Source organism: Halichoerus grypus, chromosome 7, assembly GCF_964656455.1.
Source record: "Halichoerus grypus chromosome 7, mHalGry1.hap1.1, whole genome shotgun sequence".
Classification (NCBI taxonomy): domain Eukaryota; kingdom Metazoa; phylum Chordata; class Mammalia; order Carnivora; family Phocidae; genus Halichoerus; species Halichoerus grypus.
In genome coordinates, this window is record NC_135718.1 from 102,398,487 (window position 1) to 102,421,242 (window position 22,756).

Consider the following 22,756-nt stretch of genomic DNA (forward strand, 5'->3'; position numbering starts at 1 on the left):
ATTTTAATAGGGTTTGCATTGAATGTATAGATTGCTTTGGGTAGTATAGATACTTCAGCAGTATTTACTCTTCCAATCCATGAGCATCTAATATTTTTCCATTTCTTTGTGTCCTCTTCAATTTTTTTCATAAGTGTGCTATAGCTTTTAGAGTACAGATCTTTTACCTCTTTGGTTAAGTTTATTCCTAGGTATCTTATGGTCTTTGGTGCAGTTGTAAATGAAATCAGCTCCTTGATTTCTCCTTCTGCTGCTTCATTATTGTTGGTGTATAGAAATGAAGCAGATTTCTGTACATTGATTTTATATCTTGCAACTTTGCTGAATTCATGTATCAGTTCTAGCAATTTTTGGGGTGGAATCTTTGAGATTTTTGAGAAGATCTTTGAGAAGATCGTATGGTTCTTATCCTTCCTTTTATTAATGTGGCGTATGATATTGATTGATTTGTGGGTATTGAACCACCCTTGCAGCCCAGGAATAAATCCCACTTGATCATGGTGAATAATTCTTTTAATGTAGGATTTGATTTGCTAGTATCTTGTTGAGAATTTTTACATCCATGTTCATCAGGGATATTGTTCTGTAATTCTCCTTTTTAGTGGGGTCTCTGTCTGGTTTTGGAATCAAGGTAATGCTGGCTTCGTAGAATAAGTTTGGAAGGTTTCCTTCCATTTCTATTTTTTTGGAACAGTTTCAGAAGAATTGATATTAACTCTTCTTTAAATGGTTGGTAGAATTAACCCCTGGGAATCCATCTGGCCCTGGACTCTTGTTTGTTGATTTTTGATTATTGATTCAGTTTCTTTGCTGGTTATGTGTCTCTTCAAGTTTTCTATTCTGGTTCAGTTTTGGGGGTTTGTATGTTTCTAGGAATTTATGCATTTCTTCCAGATTGCCCAATTTGTTGTTATGTAATTGGTCATAATCTCTTATAATTATATTTCTGCAGTGTTGGTTGTGATCTCTCCTCTTTCATTCCTGATTTTATTTATTTGGGTCCCTTCTCTTTTCTTTTTGATAAGTCTGGGCAAGGCTTTATGAACTTTGTTAATTCTTTCAAAGAACCAGCTCCTAGTTTCGTTGATCTGTTCTACTATTTTTTAAAATTTCTGTATCATTTATTTCTGCTCTAATCTTTATTATTTTCCTTCTTCTGCTGGTTTTAGGCTTTATTTGCTGTTCTTTTTCCAGCTCCTTTGGTGTAAGTTTAGGTTGTGTATTTGAGAGTTTTCTTGCTTCTTGTGGAAGTCCTGTATTGCTATATACTTCCCTCTCATGACCGACTGACTTTGCTGCATCCCAAAGGTTTTGGACTGTCGTGTTTTCATTTCAATTTGCTTCCATATATTTTTTAAATTTTTTCTTTAATTTCCTGGCTAACCCATTCATTCTTTAGTAGGATGTTATTTAACCTCCATGTATTGGTGGTCTTTTCCAAATTTCTTCTCGTGGTTGACTTCAAGTTTCATAATGTCGTGGTCTGAAAATACACATGGTACGACCTCAGTCTTTATGTACTGGTTAAGACCTGATTTGTGACCCAGTAAGTGATGTATTTGGAGAATGTTCCATGTGCGCTTGAGAAGAATGTGTATTCTGCTACGTTAGCATTAAATGTTCTGAATGTATCTATTAAGTCCAGCTGATCCACTGTGTCATTCAAAGCCATTGTTTCCTTGTTGATCTTTTGCTTAGATGATCTGTCCATTGCTGTAAGTGGGGGTGTTCAAGTCCCCTACTATAGTGTATTGTATTATTATCAATGAGTTTAAGTTTGTTATTAATTGATTTATATACTTGGCTGCTCTCACGATGGGGGCATAAATATTTACAGATGTTAGATCTTCTAGTTGGATTGACTTCTTTCTTATGATATAATGCCCTTCTCCATCTCTTATTACAGTGTTTGGTTTAAAATCTAGTTTGTCTGATATAAGTATGGCTATTCCAGTTTTCTTTTGATGTCCATTAGCATGATAGATGGTTCTCCACCCCTTCACTTTTAATCTGGAGGTGTCTTTGGGTATAGAATGAGTCTCTTGTAAGCAGCATATTGATGGGTCTTTTTTTTTTTTTTTAATACATTCAGATAGCCTGTGTCTTTTGATTGGAGCATTGAGTCCATTTACATTCAGAGTAATTATTGATATGAATTTAGTGCCATTGTATTACCTGTAAAGTCGCTGTTCCTGTAGAATATCTCTGTTCCTTTATAGTCTCTGTTGCTTTTTGGTCTCTCTTTCCTGCTCAAAGGGTCCCCTTTAATATTTCCTGTAGAGCTAGTCTAGTGTTCATGAACTCCTTTAGTTTTTGCTTGTCTTGGAAACTCTTCATCTCTGCTTCTATTCTGAATGACAACCTTACTGGATAGAGTATTCTTGGCTACATATTCTTCCCATTTAGCACGTTGAATATATGCTACTTTCTTCTGGCCTGCCAAGTTTCTGTGGACAGGTCTGCTGCTAACCTTATGTGTCTACCATTGTAGGTTAAGGACCTTTTGTCCCTAGGTGCTGTCAGAATTCTCTCTTTATCTTTGTATTTTGCAAGTTTCACTGTGATATGTCTGGTGTTGACCTGTTTCTGTTGGTTTTGAGGGGAGTTCTCTTTTCCTCTTGGACTTGAATACGTTTCCTTCCCCAGATTAGGAAAGTTCTGAGCTGTAATTTCTTCAAATAAACCTTCTGCTTCTCTTTCCTGCTCTTCTTCTTCTGGGACTCCTATGTTACGGATATTATTGTGCTTCATGGAATTGCTGAGTTCCCTAAGTCTGTATTCATGATCTGCTAGTTTTCTTTCCTTCTTCTTTTCGTCTTCATTATTTTCCATAATTTTATCTTCTGTTATCACCTGTTCGTTCTTCTGTTTCTTCCATCCTCATTGTGATTACATTCAGTCAGTTTTGCAGCATCTCATTTGTAGCATTTTTTTTCGGCCTGACAAGTTTTTTAGGTCTTTTATCTTTGCAACAAGGGTTTCTCTGGTGTCTTCTATGCTTTTTCAAGCCCACCTAGTATTTTTTTTTAATTAATTTATTTGAGAGAGAGAGAGAGAAGGCACAGGGGAGTGGGGCGAGGACAGAGGGAGAGAGCAGACTCCCCACTTAGCACGGAGCCCAATGTAGGGTTCAATCCCAGGACCCTGAGATCATGACCTGAGCTGAAATCAAGACTTGCTGCTTAACTGACTGAGCCACCCAGGCGTCCCAACAAAATATAATTTTTTAAAATATATTTACAATTGCAACAAATAAATAGCTGCTCAGAAATGAATTTAACAAGATATATATTACTTTCATGAAAATTTTTAAAAATAATCTTACTGAAAGACATTAAAAGACAAAAGGATATGTCCTATTTATACATAAGAAAACTCAATATCTGAGTCATCTGAATATTCAGTAAAATTCCAAACAAAATTCGACATGACATTTGGGGAATTCAACAGGCTAAGTCTGGGATTAATAAGAAAAAAGCAGAAGCAGAAGAATAGCCAAGATGGTCCTGAAGAATATGATGCAAAAACTTGCCCTTCCTGATACTGTGATCCATAAAGCTGATGAAAGTGTGGTGTTACTGCAGGTGGTGATAAACTGACAAGTGGAACAGAACAGGGAGTACAGAAACAAACCCATGCTTATAAGGAAACTTTATGATAAAGGTACATTGTAAATCAGAGGTAAAGTGTGGAACTACTGAATAAAAATGTCAGATCTCTCCGACATTAAAAAAAAAAAAAAAGATAGCTTAAATTTTTAAATTCTAGAGAAAATTTGCCTTTCACCTTTAGGTTTTTGATCCCAGTGGAATTTTTTCTATATGGTGTGTAGGAGGGATTCATTCTTCCCTCCCCATTTTTCTGTTAGATAATTTTTTTTTTAAATCAGGCTTATCTTACCAAACAAATCAAAGCACACCTAGTTAAAGGTCCAAGCACTCCCCATTGCAAGCAAGAAGGAACTCTGCAGAGGACTGACCTGTGGGAAAGAGCAGCCAAACACAGCAGCAGAGTGCACACAGCATACACCAGAAACACTTCCTGAAGTGCCAGGCCCCAGACAGTGTATGACCCCTTCTTAATATAGCATTACTCTCAGGAACAGGAAACATTACAAGCTTTCATAATATGCAAAAGACAGAAACCTAGACAAAATGACAAGACAGAGGAATTTTCCCCAAAAGGAATATCAAGAAATCACAGCCAGGGATTTGCTCAAAACAGTTAACAAGGAGTGTATCTGAACAAGAATTTAGAACAACAGTCATAAGAATACTAGCTGGGTTTGGGGCGCCTGGGTGGCTCAGTCAGTTAGTGGCCAGCTCTTGATTTAGGGCTTTGCGCTCAGCTGAGGAGTCTGCTTGTGGATTCTCTCTCCTCTCCCTCTGCCCCTCCCCCTGCTCACACTCATGTGCATGCGCGCTCTCTCTCTCTCTCAAATAAATAAATCTTTAAAAAAATTACATTTTAGGGTGGGGGGATGGGTTAGCCTGGTGATGCGTATTAAGGAGGGCACGTATTGCATGGAGCATTGGGTGTTATACGCAAGCAGTGAATCATGGAACACTACATCAAAACTAATGATGTAATGTATGGTGACTAACATAATAAAATAAAATTTAAAAAAAATTACATTTTGTTGTATATAGATGTCTAGTTTTTTTTTAAACGAATCTTATATCCAGCTATCTTTTTATATTCTTTTTCTAATAATACGTAGATTTTCTTTGGGATTGCTATGTAGAAAATTATAGCTTCCCTACAAATTTTTCTTTTTTAAAAAAATTTTAATCCTTTTCATTGTATTTTGCTTTCTTTTTGTCATTACATGCTGGCAAGGTCCCTGAGAAAATCGTGAATAGAAACAGTGATAGTAGTCAGTGTCATCTTATTCCTTATTTTGGAGGCATTGCTTCTAATCTTGTACCATTAGGTATCTTCTAAGTTTGGAACTCAGTTATAAAACCATCTGGGCCTATGGGAAGATACTAATTTTCTTTTAAGGGTATAATTTAAAAACTAATACGTTCACATGGTTCAAACCCAAAAAAGTATTTCAAAAGGGTAGGGGAGTTACAGTGAGAGATATTCTTCTAATCTCTGTCATCCATCTTATTCAGTGTTAAATTTTTAGTTATCTTTTTAGTTTCTTTATGCAAATGTAAATGTAAATTTTTATTGATCTCCCTCTTTTTACAGAACTTAGTATATTATACACACTATTTTTCACCTAGAGTTGAATTTTAACTTAACAATATCTGGTCATCTTTCTTCCTTTCTTTCTTTTCTAAGATTTTATTTACTTATTTGACAACACAGAGAGAGAGGGAGAGAGTAAAAGCAAGCAGGGGGAGCATCAGGCGGGGCAGAAACAGGCTCCCCCGCTGTGCCAGGAGCCCGATGTAGGGCTCAATCCCGGGACCCTGGGATCATGATCTGGTCATCTTTCTATTTTGTTCATAGAAAACTTTTTCATTCTTTTTGATAGCTGTATAAAATTTCATTATATGGTTTTACCAGTATTCAACTAGACTTCTGATGGTGGATATTTGGTGTTTTAATCTTTTGCTGTGGCAGACAGTGTTACTTATAAATAAGCTTGGGCATGTACTGTTTTGTACTGGTGTGAGTAGATGGGAATGTTTTTAAACTACTTTTAAAAGAAATAGGGTTTTTTGATAGCTGCATAATATTCCATTGTATATATATACCACATCTTCTTTATCCATTCATCTGTTGATGGACATCTTGGCTCTTTCCATAGTTTGGTATTGTGGACATTGCTGCTATAAACATTGGGGTGCACGTACCCCTTCGGATCACTACATTTGTATCTTTGGGGTAAATACCCAGTACTGCAATTGCTGGGTCGTACAGTAGAGGTTATGTGGTATGGTGAGCGCTGTGAATTGTGTAAGACTGATGAATCACAGACCTGTACCTCTAAAACAAATAATACATTATATGTTAAAAAAAAAAAAGGAAGGGAAAAATGAAGGGGAGGAAATCGGAGGGAGAGACGAACATGAGAGACTATGGACTCTGAGAAACAAACTGAGGGTTCTAGAGGGGAGGGGTGTGGGGGGATGGGTTAGCCTGGTGATGGGTATTAAAAAGGGCACGTATTGTATGGAGCACTGGGTGTTACACGCTAACAATGAATCATGGAACACGACATCAAAAACTAATGATGTAATGTGTGGTGATTAACATAATAAAATTAAAAAAAGGAGTAGTTATAAGACTAGGTTTACTGTTCTTGAGTTAGTTTTAGTAAATAATATTTTTCTAGGAATTTGTCTTTAATCCATTTTTGAAGTTTTTGTAATAAAGTTGTTGGTAGTATTCTTTTATTGTTTTAATGATTTTTTTAAAAATTCCTAGTATTTTAATTTATGTCTTCTCTCCACAGACCAGTTTGACTTTATTGATTCCCTCTATCACGTCTTTTTTTTCTGTTTTGTGGATTTCTGCTTGAAACTTTATTATCTTATATTTTCTTTAACTTCAGTCTATTGAACTTAATTTTTTTTCAGATATACACATTAAGGTTATAAATTTCCTTCCTAATTGTATCAACTAAATTTTGATACATGGTGGTTCATCATGCTACTCTTGTGTTTAGATCTCTGTCTGATCTTTTAAAATTCCTGACTTATAAATAATTAAAAAGAAGCATATTGAAATTGGATTTGTCAACTTTTATATGTAGTTCTATTAATTTGCATAGAATATTCTTTGCTTCTAAGAAAACATAAAAAATGAGGCAAAAAAAATGAAAGAGCATTTTATTTTATTTTATTTTTTTTAAGATTTTATTTATTTATTTGAGAGAGAATGAGAGACAGAGAGCATGAGAGGGAAGAGGATCAGAGGGAGAAGCAGACCCCTCGCTGAGCAGGGAGCCCGATGTGGGACTCGATCCCGGGACTCCAGGATCATGACCTGAGCTGAAGGCAGTCGCTTAACCAACTGAGCCACCCAGGCACCCTGAAAGAGCATTTTAAAATCAACTAACTGAGGAATAATTACATACCTGCTTATATTTTATATATTACGAGGCTATTTATTAGGTGCATACAAGTTTTAGAATTGTTAAATCTTGGTGAATTCCCTTTTTTTTTTCGTGTTTTTTAATTTAAATTCAATTAACCAACATACAGTACATCATTGGTTTCAGATGTAGAGTTCGATAATTCATCAGTTGCGTATAACACATAGTGCTCATCACATTGAATTCACTTTTTATACCTGGTAATACATTTGTTTGAAAGCTCCTTTTTTCTGATATATAGCTCATGTCTTAGAAATGGAGAACATTGTATGCAAAAGAAAGGTGTGGGAGAATTAGCATTTTATTTTCTTCTTAATGCTCTTTTAGAATTATTTTCTTTGTTGTTAATAACAAGCAAAGTCTGAGTTCGATTTTCTTTAGTTCCCTCCCCCAAAGGTGTTTTGGTGGTATGGGATATGTTTAAGCTTTGGAGCCAGATAGATAGAACACTTAAAGGACCCACACACTTTCTGTCATGTTCCTTTGCCTCCTCTAAGGTGTTGTCCCTGCCTGCATTGCTGAAATGATTTATTCCTACCACATTCTCTTTCCAACCTTTAAGGTGGGAGAAAGCAAATGGAGAAGTAGCAGCTCCCTTTTAAGGGCTTGACCTGGAAGTTGCACTTGACACTTCTGTTCACAGCCCTTCTTCACCCCAAACTAAATAACACAGCCAAGACTGAGAAGCACAGTCTTTGAGGTGTGGCCATAAGCTAGCTACATTTGGGGCGGTGGTGGGAGGGGGCCTCTTATTAAAAGGCAGACGAGGAGAATGTGAAGTAACCAATTAATGTTTATTGAATTGTTTTATAAAATGGAGATAATGTTCTTTGCAGTTTGGTTGTACGAATTAAGTCAAAGAGTGGATGTAAATCATCTAACATAGTATCTGACCCAGAGTAAGCATTCAGCAAATGTTAGTTTGCTTCTCTTTATGAGCTTTTCTCTGAAACCTGATTGTTTTTGCCATCTGCTAGAACTTGGTTCTTTTGCTCTCATAAATTAAACACAATATGTTAATTTTAATGCTCTTGATTTATTTGTCAATATATTGGTATAGTAATTACTTTTTGAAAGTATTGATTAGAGTGCTAGATGTCATGAGTATTTTTTTATTATTATTTTACATTTTTAAAATTTTATTATATTAATCACCATACATTACATCATTAGTTTTTGATATGAGTATTTTTTTTTTCCGAAATGCCACACTGTGTGCAGTTTTATTTTACACACATGGCACCATATTTGTAATTCTTCCTAAGAAGCAGTGTTTTATGGCATTTTTCTGTGTCCATAAATATAGGTCTCTGGCATCATTTTTATAGAATAGCTTTATTGAGGCATAATTGACATAAAAATATATATACACACATGTAAAATAAACTGCAACATGTCAAAATGTACAGTTTGATAATTTTTGACATTTATACATCTATGAAACTATCACCACAATAAAGATAATGAACATATCCACCTTCCTAAAATGTTTTCTCATCCTCCTTTGTAACTTTTCCTTCCTAACTCCTGTGCCCCTACAGCAATTACAGATCTGTTTTCTATCACTATAAGTTACTTTACATTTTCTAGATTTTTATATAAATGGAATGTATAGTTTTTTTTTTTTTTAAGATTTTATTAGAGAGAGAGAGCACGAGCAGGGAGGAGGGGCAGAAAGAGAGGGACAGGCAGGCTCCCCACTGAGCAGGAACCTGAGATCATGACCTGAGCTGAAGGCAGATGCTTAATGGACTGAGCCACCCAGGTGCCCCGGAATGTATAGTTTCTAGTAAAATTTTTAATGCCTGTTGGTATTTTATTGTTTGGGTGGACCATACTTGAATCCTCTATGCTAGTAAACATGTAGGTTGACTATTTCTCCCTGCTCTTATAAACTGTGCCTTGCTATATTACAATGTATATACAAGGGTGAATGTTTGAAGCTATATGTCCTTAGGATAAATTTCTAAAAGTGTATTGTTAAATCAAAGACTGTGGTACCCTTTGAGACCATGTATATGCCAAATTGCCCTCTAGACTAGTCACTTTACATTTTTGCTAGCTTTCCTTAGTGAGGTCATTCCTTCTCCAAGAATTAAAAAAAGAACCTTTAAAAAAATATTGTAGGACAAAAGCAATATATTGTGTTATTATAGTTATCCCACCCCCCCAACTAATGATATGCTTGGGAAATAATGAGTGACTTAATGGAAGTCTAGTTTATGCAAACTGTTTATGTTTAATATGAACTATTATTTTGGTTGGCTTATCTCAGTAATTGTCTTTTGTTCTTTTTAAAGGTTTGTTATTGAACTTTGTGAACCAATTCAAGTAAAACAGCTTGATATTGCAAATTATGAATTATTTTCTTCAACTCCTAAAGACTTCCTGGTTTCTATCAGTGACAGGTAAATGCTAAGGGTGCTTTCTACAAGTTTATGTTGGATCTCCAGAATAAAAATTTTAAGATGGGTCACTTTTTAAAACTTCATTTTATTTTTTATTTTAATATATCAATTTCTAAGAATATAATAATACGGTAGTATTAGGCACTTGCTAATCAACTTACTTTCATTAACTCATATAGTGTTTATAATCATATGATATTATTCCTTTATAAGGTAAGGAAACAGACAAGGAAAGGTCACATAATTTGTGAATTGGAGAATCAGAATTCAAACCTAGATCTGTCCTTATTTTTAATTATTATGCTCTGTTGCTGCCAAACATTTCTTTAAAAAGTTATTAAAAACTTTCATGAATACTTCATTTTATATATCATGAGGTATATTTATGTTAAAGTATAATTTAAAACTTTGTTACGTGTGTGTGATTATGAAAGAATTAACATGAGGAATTCGATAAAGAATCACAATCCATTCAATCAAAGATAACTTATTAGCATTTTAATATATTCCTTCCAGGCCTTTCTGTATATTCATATATTTACTAATTCTATTTAAAAAAATCAGCTTTTACTGCTTATATCCTGATAATATCCTTTTGCCTTTTAAACACCATTTAAAAATTTTTGAGTATAATTAACATAGGATGTTACATTAGTTTCAGGTGTACAACATATTGATTCAGTAATTCTCTACATTAAGTATACCATTTTTAATGAATGGTTTATATTTTTCCCCCACTGGAGGTATTTACTCATTCAGTAAATACTTTTTGAGTGTCTCTGATGTGGCATGTAGAATGCTGTTATTTATTTAACCATTCTTCTGTTGTTGATCATTAATGGTTTCTCATGCTCTTCTCCCACCTCACACTCTGCACTGCATATATGCAGTTATTGAAATTAATTCTCAAGACCTCTTGAATTCCATCCATTTTTCACCTAATAACCTTGCTCAGATCACTTCTTTTTCTCTAAGCTGTTATTTTCTTATATGTCAAGTGGACATACCCAGCTTTAACAAAGTGTTTTTTTGTTTTAATAGCACTCCATTACTTTGAGGGATTTTTAAAACACTGTAGAAAACAAAAATAATACTTTAAGGCTTTTATGTTTGATTTTCTTTTAAAGATGGGGAAACAGCTATGTAAGATCTGTGAAATTCTAGTCTAATGGTAAAGGATTTTTTCTGTTTCCCTTTCCACCAGCACTTTTATTTGTATTTTATATCATCACACACTTCTTAGTACATGAAGAGTAGTACCTGCTTCCAAAACAATCTCTTGGCTACTCTGTTTTAAAACCTCCAGTTTACTTGGAAGCCCAAGAAGCCACTTTGGTCCTACTTTTTGTCTTCTCCTTTTCTTGTTTTCTCTTTGTTAATGGTGTGAGTTTTGCAAGATATTCTTTCCCTGTAAAGAGGAACTTGTCACAGTTTAGTTGGAAAAGAAAATGCATTTCTTCAACTCAATATTTTACTATTTAAACTATGTTAAGTGAGTGTGTGCACCTGGAGAGGAAAAAATTAAACAGGATATATTTTGAAGATGTGATGGAACCTCTCAATATGTGGTTTATAAATTTTAAAAAGAATGTTTATATTTATATTTCCTAGATATCCCACAAATAAGTGGATTAAGCTGGGTACTTTTCATGGTAGAGATGAGAGGAATGTCCAGAGTTTCCCTTTAGATGAACAGATGTATGCAAAATATGTGAAGGTAATGTTTATACCTACAGGACTGTGTTTTATAATGAAAACATACCTATTATTCATACGTTTTTATACCTCACCCCACCTTTTTAGAAATCATAAAACTTAAGAGGAAATTTAATGTAGTGTTCTTTTTGATAAAATGATTCTCACTTGCATTTATTATTTTATGAAACAAATATTAATACATTCCCTTTTGTATAACTGGAAAGTTAGGCTAATCGTTTTGATATTTGCAGCTCTGATGAAATTTCAAATTTTTAAAAAAAATTTATTTATTTATTTTCTCAGAGAGAGGGGGAGAGAGAGAAAGAGAAAGAGAGGACACAAGCAGGGGGAGCGGCAGGCAGAGGGAGAAGCAGGCCACCCGCTGAGCAGGGAGCCTGATGCGGGACTCGATCCCAGGACTCTGGGATCATGACCTGAGCTGAAGACAGACACTTAACTGACTGAGCCACCCAGGCATCCCTGAAATTTCAAATTATGTCTTAATATTTTTTTGAGTCTTAATGTAAAATGTCATCTTCATAGTATCATGTCTTTCTGTATTTCAAAGTCCAAATCATTGTTAGTCACTGAAGTCTTTAAAGCAGGTCTGATTTTTTTATTAGAATCTGGTTCTTAGATTGTTTTAATTTTAATATCCAGTTATTTGTCTTCCATCTTTTGCCTTTTCTGTTGTATATTCAAGTGAAATATTCTTTGTCCAAATACCAATTTCAAGTAAACTTTTAAACACTTTTATTCAGTATTTCTGCGCTTCCTCCACCAATATAGAGAATGAATTATCTACCAAAGTAGAATTATCACTCTTGAATTGGATTTTAGACAAAATACAGGAATTTCCTACTCCTCTCCTCCCCTCTTTTTTTCTTTAAAATAATAGCACACCTTAAAGTACCACTGTGTTTTGGAATGATAGCAGCTCTGATTTCTGTCTTTTCTTCTTTAAATGTGAGAACTTATAGCTACCTGATCGTCCTCTGGGATTTTACTGTCTGTCTTTTTTAAGCATGTATTAAATTGGCTTCTATGAATGGGTAAACTTGTAGTATTCCTAGTCTCAATATAAAAATGCTAAATTCTATTTTTAAAATACAGTTGATATTCTCAGTTAATGGTTCAGCAGTGTTCAGAAAAATGAAGGTATATTTTCCATTTCTTTTAAACAATTGTTTAATGACCTTTTTATATAGCAGTTTCTACACTGTGATAAGGAAAAATTTTTTAAATTATTTGGCAGGTGATACAATTAATTTTACAATTAAGGCAACCCACCTGTTAATGAAATAGTTCCAAGAATTATTCTTCATACCATCTACTTTATTAATAATGGCAAAACATAATTTATTGGTGGTATAAAAAGTGTCATTTCCTACTTGGTTCTTTTTATGGTGGGACACTATAGAGCATCTTGATGATGACTATTCTAAAAAGTTCTTTTTGATAGCATTAATTCTAAAAGCAAAAAACACTTAATTCTAATTCTAATGTCAATAAATTTATAAATTTACGTGGGTTTTCCTTATCCCAAAACTAAACCCAGATATACGGTCTACTTTTAATAGCCTATATTTTAAAAGTGGATTGATATATATCTTTTAGTTCTGTAAGTTATACTTGAAATAACATAGCATCCAAAAAAATTCATGCTTTCCCTAAAAAAATTTGTATACAGTATGGTACAAGAATAAATGCTATTTTATATTATGCTAGTTAATCTTTTTATCAATATGTATGTACATGTGTATATCCACATATGTATCTATATATATAGGTATATACATGATACATATCTATAATAATTGAATTAATATAAGACACAGGTTGTTTCTAGATACTCTTTATTACTTTTAGAATGTTTTTATCCCTGACAGATAAATAAAACAACAGCAATGAATTTTAGATTATTCAGCTTAACCTTAAAGTTAATTTCATTACAGTTAGATTATACTTTCTAGCTGTGATGGTAAAAATTTAAACCACTGATTTGATTTCTGCAAAGAAATAAGAGTACTACAATGTTATCCATCACAGTACATTGCTTTCAATAGTTAAACAATATAATTTACAAATATTAAATGTTGCTTATGGCATGTTATCCAGACTTTGGAACTGATTTCTTTTTCTTTTCCTTTCTCTTGCTTCAGATGTTCATCAAGTACATAAAGGTTAGCAACCTTCTCTTTTGCAATATTGAATAACAGGGCATGGCATATTACTGCATGGCAAAAAAGCAAAACTTTACAATTATTGATTTTTGGGGAAATGAGGACTTTATTTTTAGAAATGTTATAATGAAAGAAACTGCATATATTGTTAGATAATCTCATGTGCGCTGTGCTTTTTATTCTTTAGGTAGAGTTGGTATCACATTTTGGATCAGAGCACTTTTGTCCATTGAGCCTTATAAGGTAATACAGAACAACAGACATTTATTGAGTGATTTTTTTTTTAAAGTGATACACAAAAATCCCAGCATATTTAAAGTGAAGAAATAATTTTCTCCTATGTGAAGTTAATACTATAGAAACATAAGCTGTTAAACCCTTCTTGTCCTTGAATCCGTTTTAGAAAAATGTAAAAATTTGCTCTAAGAAAAAATAACCATTATGTGTGTCTGGCCTAGCTTGCTTGCTATTTTGCTATGATGATAGTATACGGAAAATTCTTAGACTGATAAAACTGGCCATCAAATCTTAAATGCCTTAAATAGATAAAATTTTAAGGGAAACAGTGGATGGATGACTACAGTGTAAGAAACAGTCATTATTTTGGAGTCCAAAAGCTAATGGCCCTCAAAAAAATGACCAAAGTTAATGTATTTTGTCATTTATTATGAAGAGATGAGTCTTAACAATTTAGTTTTATTTTGAAAGTCTTTAATGCAATTGTTGTTAATAGGGTATTTGGCACTAGCATGGTCGAAGAATATGAAGAGATTGCTGATTCCCAGTATCAGTCAGAACGTCAAGAATTATTTGATGAGGACTATGGTAAGTGACTTTAAGACATGTGACTATTATGTGTATTTTTTTGTTTTTTAAAGTCTAATAGCCTGAAGGGATAGGAGAAGGTTTTATGACACCCTCCATTTCTACTTTATTAAGTCCTTGTTTTAAGAGATCTTAAATCATAGCCTGAAAAATAGAATTTTTCCCTTCCTTAATTTTCCTATAAGTGAAATGAAGACATTTATCAGGGGTTGGTAAAGTACATGGAAAACTTTTAATAAAGTCTTATAAATGTGATTAAAATTCTGGTAAGCAGTGGAATTATTTTCCTTGGCTTAAAACATCTGTTTGATAAATGGCTTCTGAATCTCATTTTCTTTTTGTGAACATATTTTAGGTGTATAGTGAATATTTATTATAAAATATGCTTTAAACGACAGCTGACTTCGACAGGACATAATTTGAGCTTTTAAACATATTATTGAAAGTAGTTCACAGTGTAATTACCTTCATTTTCTCTTTAAACAGATTATCCGTTGGATTACAATACTGTGGAGGATAAATCCTCAAAAAATCTTCTTGGTTCTGCTACAAGTGAGTATTTGGGATTTTTCTAGACACTATTAAAATATTTCCCAACCTTTTTTTCCCCCTGACATATATGGATATTTTGTTGTGGTATATGGTTTGGGAAGCTCCTCCTCCTAATGTTTAACTTGAGTTGAAATCAAAGTTACTAGCATTGAAATGTATTTCCTTAGGGATAAAATAGGAAGGGTGAATGAAAAGAAAGAGGAGAGGAAAAAATGCAAGCACAGGTTGGTTCTTCTACCCTAACTAAGTGCTTATATTTTTAAGCAGATTCCTTAGAAGAATGGGCTATGAATTTATTTTGGGAAAGAATTATTAAAGAGCTCCAGACCATATGAGTAGAAGTATCTGGGTAGTCATTCTAAGTGGGAAGGGAATTCGAATGGTAGTTCAGAGGTAGTAGGCATCAGTGAAATCTTAGCAAACAAGAAATCATTGATCTATGGATGTGGTTAGTTTCCTAATTAATTACAAATATAAAGGCTGTTCTTATTCATAATAATAATGATTCTCGAGCAGGAACAATAATAATAATACACTCTTTGTAAACTAAAGAAATAATGACTAAGATACTAGTAGTTTAGTTTTTGTCATGCCAGCCTATTAAATTCTGAACCTAGTGGTAAGCTGGCTAAGGAGACTCTTGGAAAGACCATTACCAACCGACACTTAATTTTTATTGTTATAATTCAGGTAGGTATATTTTAATGGTTGTTATTTTTGGTTATTCATAAAGAACATAAAATAGTGGAAGAAGTTTTGTTTTTATTTGGAGATTAATGATTGATTATAATAAAAGTAAATCTTTGTAAAATCAATGACTAATTTCTTGTGCCTTTCCCTTGTTGCCCTTAGTGAGTTGAGTTGCTTCAATCCCAGTCTCATGGTGTACATTGTCTTTATACCTTTTTAGGTTAATCAATCAGTAGTATATATACTTAGGTAGATATTTTGTATAGCTACAGTATATGGAGCTAGGAGTTGCCTCTGGTTTTTTTCATCTTTTATTTTTTTTCTTCCCTTCTTCCCCTTTTCCTCTCCATAGAAAACTAGTCTTCAGTGGGCTGTTTTTTTTTTTTTTAATCTTTATTATGTTATGTTAATCACCATACGTTACATCATTAGTTTTTGATGTAGTGTTCCATGGTTCATTGTTTGCATATAACACCCGGTGCTCCATTCAATATGTACCCTCTTTAATACCCATCACCAGGCTAACCCATCCCCCCACCCCCCCTTGCCTCTAGAACCCTCAGTTTGTTTCTCAGAGTCCATAGTCTCTCATGGTTCATCTCCCCCTCCGATTTCCCCCCTTCATTTTACCCTTCCTACTATCTTCTTCCTTTTTTTTTTTTTAACATATAATGTATTCAGTGGGCTTTTTAAGGCATAGGGAGAAGAATGCTAAAAATACCTGTAGAAGAGGAACCCTTTATATAATATGTAACTTTGTTGCATATTAGCTCAATATATTTTGTTTCACTCTATTGCTAGTCAACTGACTATCTATATATTAGTGACTACTTTTAAGTAGGATTCTTAGCTATCTAGTTGATAATAGTATTAAAAATAGGTTCTTCATTCACTGCTATGGGATATAGTTTTTTAGGAGTGAAAACATGATGCTGTGTTATCTCTCTGGATATTAATATTATTGTTCATGTCCTTAAATATGTATTAAAAATTCTGTGCTATGTAATAATCATCATAGCTCAATGATGTTATATTAGTTAGCTGTGTGGAAGCATTGTTATTTTATGGAGTCAGAAAATAGCCCCAGACTGAAAGATCTCTAGCTTCTGATGGTTGCTGGAGAGGAAGGGGCACCTGAGGGAAGTGTATGCCTTACCATAGTTGTAGGCAAAGGAAAATCCTGTTAATATTCTTGGTTTCTTTTTCTGTATTCTTATGGTATTAACTCCTAGACAAAACCTAGTTTATATCACAATGGAGGGCATTTCCCTGTTTGTAATCACTTCTGTGACCAAGGTATTATTTGTATTAATTAGATAAAGAATCTTCTTTATATCCCACTTTTGGGATCTTTTTCCTCACAGATGTGTTTTTTAGTAACATATTTATTTTTCTTTTTATGGATCTCTCTATTTACCTTTCAGTGTTCTAGTGTTGACAAAATTTGTTTAGTGAGAGGGAGGGAGGGTGGGAAGATGTCAGCTAAGCCTAAATATAGTAGGGTTTAAAAAGATCTCCATCTCTTGAAGTTTCAGAAAAAAAGAGAGGCCATAGTAGCTGGCAGTGATAAGACTTTGGTGTCATAAAGGTTATAGACATGACCTAACACAGCTGTGTTCTGTACTTGTCCTTTTGAAGAGTCTGGGACTGTTTCTGAGCCTGACTTTGCTCCCACCTCCAAGGTGGTATAATATTTAAGGAGTAAATAACAGAGTGGAATCAGGCCAAAGAGCTAGTCTCTGGCACTGAAATATCTGAATTTTACTATCATCATCACACTTTATGAATTAGCTTGAAATTGGCTAATTTTGAATCTGATTTACTTTTTAAATTTAGATAGTGGCACCAAAACAGAATTCCGTGGCTTGGGGTGGCTCAGTTGGTTAAGTGTCTGCCTTCGGCTCAGGTTATGATCTCAGGGTCCTGGGATCGAGTCCTGCATCAGGCTCTCTGCTCTGCGGAGAGCCTGTTTCTCCCTCTCCCTCTGCTGCTCCCCCTGCTCTTCTCTCTCTCTCTCTCTGTGTCAAATAAATAAATAAAATCTTTAAAAAAAAAAAAAGAATTCTGTGGCTTTAATCTTTTTTTTTTTTTTTTTTTAAGCCGGGGCAGAGGGAGAGGGAGAATCTTAAGCAGACTCCATGCCCAGCACAGAGCCTAACATAGGGCTCAATCTCACATCCGTGAGCCAAAATCAAGAGTCGGACACTGAATTGACTGAGCCACCCAGGCGGCCCCCCACCCTTTTTTTCCCTATGGCTTTAATATTAATAGAAACTCCCTTTTCGAAATGGAACAAATAATCCTAAAATTTGTATGGAACCAGAAAAGACCCCGAATAGCCAGAGGAATGTTGAAAAAGAAAAGCAAAGCTGGCGGCATCACAATTCCGGACTTCCAGCTCTACTACAAAGCTGTCATCATCAAGACAGTATGGTACTGGCACAAAAACAGACACATAGATCAATGGAACAGAATAGAGAGCCCAGAAATGGACCCTCAACTATACGGTCAACTAATCTTTGACAAAGCAGGAAAGAATGTCCAATGGAAAAAAGACAGTCTCTTCAACAAATGGTGTTGGGAAAATTGGACAGCCACATGCAGAAGAATGAAACTGGACCATTTCCTTACACCACACACAAAAATAGACTCCAAATGGTTGAAAGACCTCAGTGTGAGACAGGAGTCCATCAAAATCCTAAAGGAGAACACAGGCAGCAACCTCTTCAACCTCAGCCGCAGCAACTTCTTCCTAGAAACATCGCCAAAGGCAAGGGAAGCAAGGGCAAAAATGAACTCTTGGGACTTCATCAAGATAAAAAGCTTTTGCAAAGCAAAGGAAAGAGTCAACAAAACCAAAAGACAACCGACAGAATGGGAGAAGATATTTGCAAATGACATATCAGATAAAGGGCTAGTATCCAAAATCTATAAAGAACTCATCAAACTCAACACCAAAAGAACAAAGAATCCAATCAAGAAATGGGCAGAAGACATGAACAGACATTTTTCCAAAGAAGACATCCAAATGGCCAACAGACACATGAAAAAGTGTTCAATATCGCTCGGCATCAGGGAAATCCAAATCAAAACCTCAATGAGATACCACCTCACACCAGTCAGAATGGCTAAAATTAACAAGTCAGGAAATGACAGATGTTGGCGGGGATGCAGAGAAAGGGGAACCCTCCTACACTATTGGTGGGAATGCAAGCTGGTGCAGCCACTCTGGAAAACAGTGTGGAGGTTCCTCAAAAAGTTGAAAATAGAGCTACCATATGATCCAGCAATTGCACTCCTGGGTATTTACCCCAAAGATACAAAAGTAGGGACCCGAAGGGCTACGTGCACCCCGATGTTTATAGCAGCAATGTCCACAATAGCCAAACTGTGGAAAGAGCCAAGATGTCCATCAACAGATGAATGGATAAAGAAGAGGTGGTATATATATACAATGGAATATTATGCAGCCATCAAAAGGAATGAGATCTTGGCATTTGCAACGACGTGGATGGAACTGGAGGGTATTATGCTGAGCGAAATAAGTCAAACAGAGAAAGACATGTATCATATGACCTCACTGATATGAGGAATTCTTAATCTCAGGAAACAAACTGAGGGTTGCTGGAGTGGGGGGTGGGGTGGGAGGGATGGGGTGACTGGGTGATGGACACTGGGGAGGGTATGTGCTCTGGTGAGCGCTGTGAATTGTGCAAGACTGTTGAATCTCAGATCTGTACCTCTGAAACAAATAATGCAATATATGTTAAGAAAGAAAAAAAGAAGAAGAATGTAGCAGGAGGGGAAGAATGAAGGGGGGGAAATCGGAGGGGGAGAAGAACCATGAGAGACAATGGACTCTGAAAAACAAACTGAGGGTTCTAGAGGGGAGGGGGCTGGGAGGATGGGTTAGCCTGGTGATGGGTATTGAGGAGGGCACGTTCTGCATGGAGCACTGGGTGTTATGCACAAACAATGAATCATGGAACACTATATCTAAAACTAATGATGTAATGTATGGGGATTAACATAACAATAAAAAAATAAAAAAAAAAAAGAAACTCCCTTTTCCTTTTGGTATTGAGCAGTTAGTAGTTATAGGAAATATATGTCACCAGAGTACATTGATTCCGTTGGAACTTGGTTGTCAAAGAGCATACATACTGAATGTTTGGACATTCTTGACATTATATAATTTTCTTAACTACCAAAAAGGGGGAAACTACGATGTTGGGGAAAGCAGCGTTCTTGACTTTGTATACATGCCAGTTATGGCAGCTCTTCTGCTTGGTTCTTTTATTTACATTCTTTAACCAGAACATTTAAATATTTTACTTCAACAAAAAATTCTTAATATCATTCTGCTTTCCTTGTACTTTGTCATGTGGATTTTCCAGACCACTCTCTACTTTCATTTTCTTACAAGTCTGCCTTTACTTCTAAATATGGTCTGCATTTTGTTAGAATCACTTAAAGGCCAGGTTTCTGTGTATATGTTTAAGACAAAATACAGTTTTTGTGTTCTCTTACATCAAAGTATTTTTTATGAATGTATATATTTTATAGATCTAGAAGGAGAAGTGAGAATGAGGGTGGGCATGCAGCAGAGGTATCTAAATACAAATGGTAGAAAATAGTTATTTTGTTGGTTTGTCTTGTTATGTTGTAGCGTAGGTAGTTTGTTTTCCATATCAAAAGGAGCCTTAGTGGCTGGAGACTGAGTATAACATGTTGATGGTCCCTGGGGAGAATTTCATTCCTAAAAGAATGAGATTGGATGAATAGTGCCCAGCTCAAAGATAAAGGAGTTGGCTAATCTGGGAGAAATTAAGGACAAATGTCTAGTTTGGTACTATATTCCAAATTATTACCTTAGCCTATTCAGAAGGTCTTTTAGTGGCCACATTATGATTGTGACAAACTATCATGTGTTTGGATGCAAATTGGGAATGGTCAGAATAGAATATACACAAAGTTGCTTTCTCTCAAAAGACAAAATAAGACTACATTTGGCAGTGTTCTGTGAACAGAAGCAAAATTAATTTTTAGATGGACTGAGAATGTAGAAATTTGCCAAATTTTGCTTTTGTTACCAAGTAGCCCCCTGAAATGATGATAAATAGTATTTTTAAATGAAGGATGGTGTAAATCTTCTTTATGTTTAGGTTAAAAAGTAGTACTCTAAAGCTGCTCTCTTTACACAGATCCGTAGATGTGTTCTGTTCTTGAATTCTTTAACAATAAATACCCCCAAATTTAAATGCCAAAAAATTTGTTATCTGAGGTCAGATTGCCCTTTGAAGCACAAGGACTTCAGACTATAGATTTGATTCCAGAATTTGGATTCTATGAAGCAGTCCATTTTGACTGAACTTCAGCTGGCAGGTCAGATACTATTGCAGTATTGATTGACATTAAAAGTGGATTTATGTGGAAATAAAAGAGTTTCCATTGCCACTTTTATTTTGGTTTGTGTGGAAATATGTGTTTCCATTCTTGTTTTTATCTCATGCTTTAGCCTAAGAATCAACGCTGCTTCTTTGTTTACCAGTTTGTCTGGTCAAAGGAAGGGCAAGGTTGACCTATAGTCCTAGACATTTACAAATCAAGTACAAAGCTTTTGTGTGTTGTACCAGTGCTTGGAACAAAGTACCATTCCTGTACTTTGTAAATATCGAAATTTATGACTACCAGTTATCATTTTAAACTGTCTAAAATTTCTTAGTATTTTCTCCTACCATAAAACATGTATCTATAGGATCAGCTCCAGGTGACAGTGCTTGGCTTCCTCTCAATTTTCTGAATAGGGTGTTAGCTTTTCCTCCCTTAGAGCCTTTCCTACTTTTCACATCTATGATTTTCACTGAAAGTGTGATGAAAACCCTATGGATCTCTTGGGAAAGGAAAACAAGACAGAAATAACTGATGAGACTTAATATGTAGCCCTTGCCAGATATTAATATTTTAATAGGAGAAATACCTGATAACTGGTGAATTAACTTCTAGTGGAATGTTAGAGATTAGATTGGGGATGGAAATTAATTTCCCTTAAAATTACATCATAGAAGGAAGCCACCTATTCTCAGCACCAGCTTTTTATGGAGTCAGGTATTTTGTGATACTCATGTGCCTTTGGCTATTTATTCAGATGTTAAACTCATCATCCAAGTATCCTCTTTAGAAAGAGGCAGAATTTGCAGGTATGCAGATTGCTTTACCTACAGCACTGAGAGTTTTATGACTTTAACTTAACCTGCCCATGCCCATACCCACCCAATTCACAAAAGATTTTGTGTCATGTGTTATCCATTAAACATCATTAAAAGTTACCAAAGAAATTTGATTCTGTGCAGTATCAAGTTGGGATTTAACCATATTATCAATAAATATGTTCATAGTGGAAAATAAAATTTTCCTGCTCTCCTAAGATATGTTCATAGTTGAAAATAAAATTTTCCTGCACTCCTTTGGATAATAATCTTCCCATTTTGTTTATATCTATAAAAATCACCTGTTTAAGAAAAACTACTTCTTCAAACTTTTTTGTTTTTGTTTTAAACGGTAGAAACTTTTAAAGAAAAACAAGCTTTTCTGTAAAATACTAATTTTGGTTGTCACGTATTTTTCCCTGCCCCAGTAGAGGCTATATGTTGAATTTTACTTGAATTTTGTAATATGCTGAAGATAGTGTTTTAGCAAAAGGTTTGGGGAAGGTTAACCAAAAAAGTATAATTAAGTTTTAAATTCCTTCTGAACATAAAAATTCAGATTTATGTTTTATACTTTTTGGCTGAAATTTGTGTCCTATATTGGACTTACGTAGTAAGATGAACAAAAAGGTAATTAGTCCAAAAAAATGCAAAAAGACCATTATAAATGGTTTTTTGACTATCTGATATTAAGCTATATAAGAATTTTTAGGTGTATTGGTATTTTTTTCTGATTGAATTTTGTTTTAGATGCCATTCTAAATATGGTGAATATTGCCGCTAATATTCTGGGAGCAAAAACTGAAGACCTGACAGAAGGTACCTAATCATTTTATGGGTCTTTTAAATATCTGATACTCCAAGGATCATTCTAGTTAGGAAAATTAATTAATAAGCCAAGGAACTTAATTTTCATTTAGAAATATAGAAATGAATCAAAGGGACTTACCAATCTTCTATTATTCATTGTTTATTTGAATTTCACAAGTTCTCTCTTATAATACGATCCTGTCTATATAAAATTCATGAATTTCTTTTTTGACTCTTCCTGCTGTAGAAGTAATAATTTTATCCCTTATCTCTTTCCTGAAGTTTTCTAGTGGTAGTTCATGCATGCTTTTATTTATCAAATAACTA

At 34.5% G+C, this 22,756-nt stretch overlaps 1 protein-coding gene across 2 annotated transcripts in view; it reads left to right on the plus strand.

Moving 5' to 3' along the window:
* The window catches only part of SUCO (SUN domain containing ossification factor), an 87,285-nt gene that overhangs the window by 39,130 nt on the left and 25,399 nt on the right, over window positions 1-22,756 (plus strand). Inside the window, exons 10-16 of one of the 2 annotated variants that reach the window (XM_036074175.2) lie at window positions 9,355-9,462; window positions 11,074-11,179; window positions 13,323-13,343; window positions 13,531-13,586; window positions 14,077-14,168; window positions 14,655-14,720; window positions 22,370-22,438. In XM_036074175.2, coding sequence (XP_035930068.1) covers window positions 9,355-9,462; window positions 11,074-11,179; window positions 13,323-13,343; window positions 13,531-13,586; window positions 14,077-14,168; window positions 14,655-14,720; window positions 22,370-22,438 — 518 coding nt within the window. The remainder of the gene's footprint in view (window positions 1-9,354; window positions 9,463-11,073; window positions 11,180-13,322; window positions 13,344-13,530; window positions 13,587-14,076; window positions 14,169-14,654; window positions 14,721-22,369; window positions 22,439-22,756) is intronic. The other variant, XM_036074177.2, reaches the window with a different exon arrangement.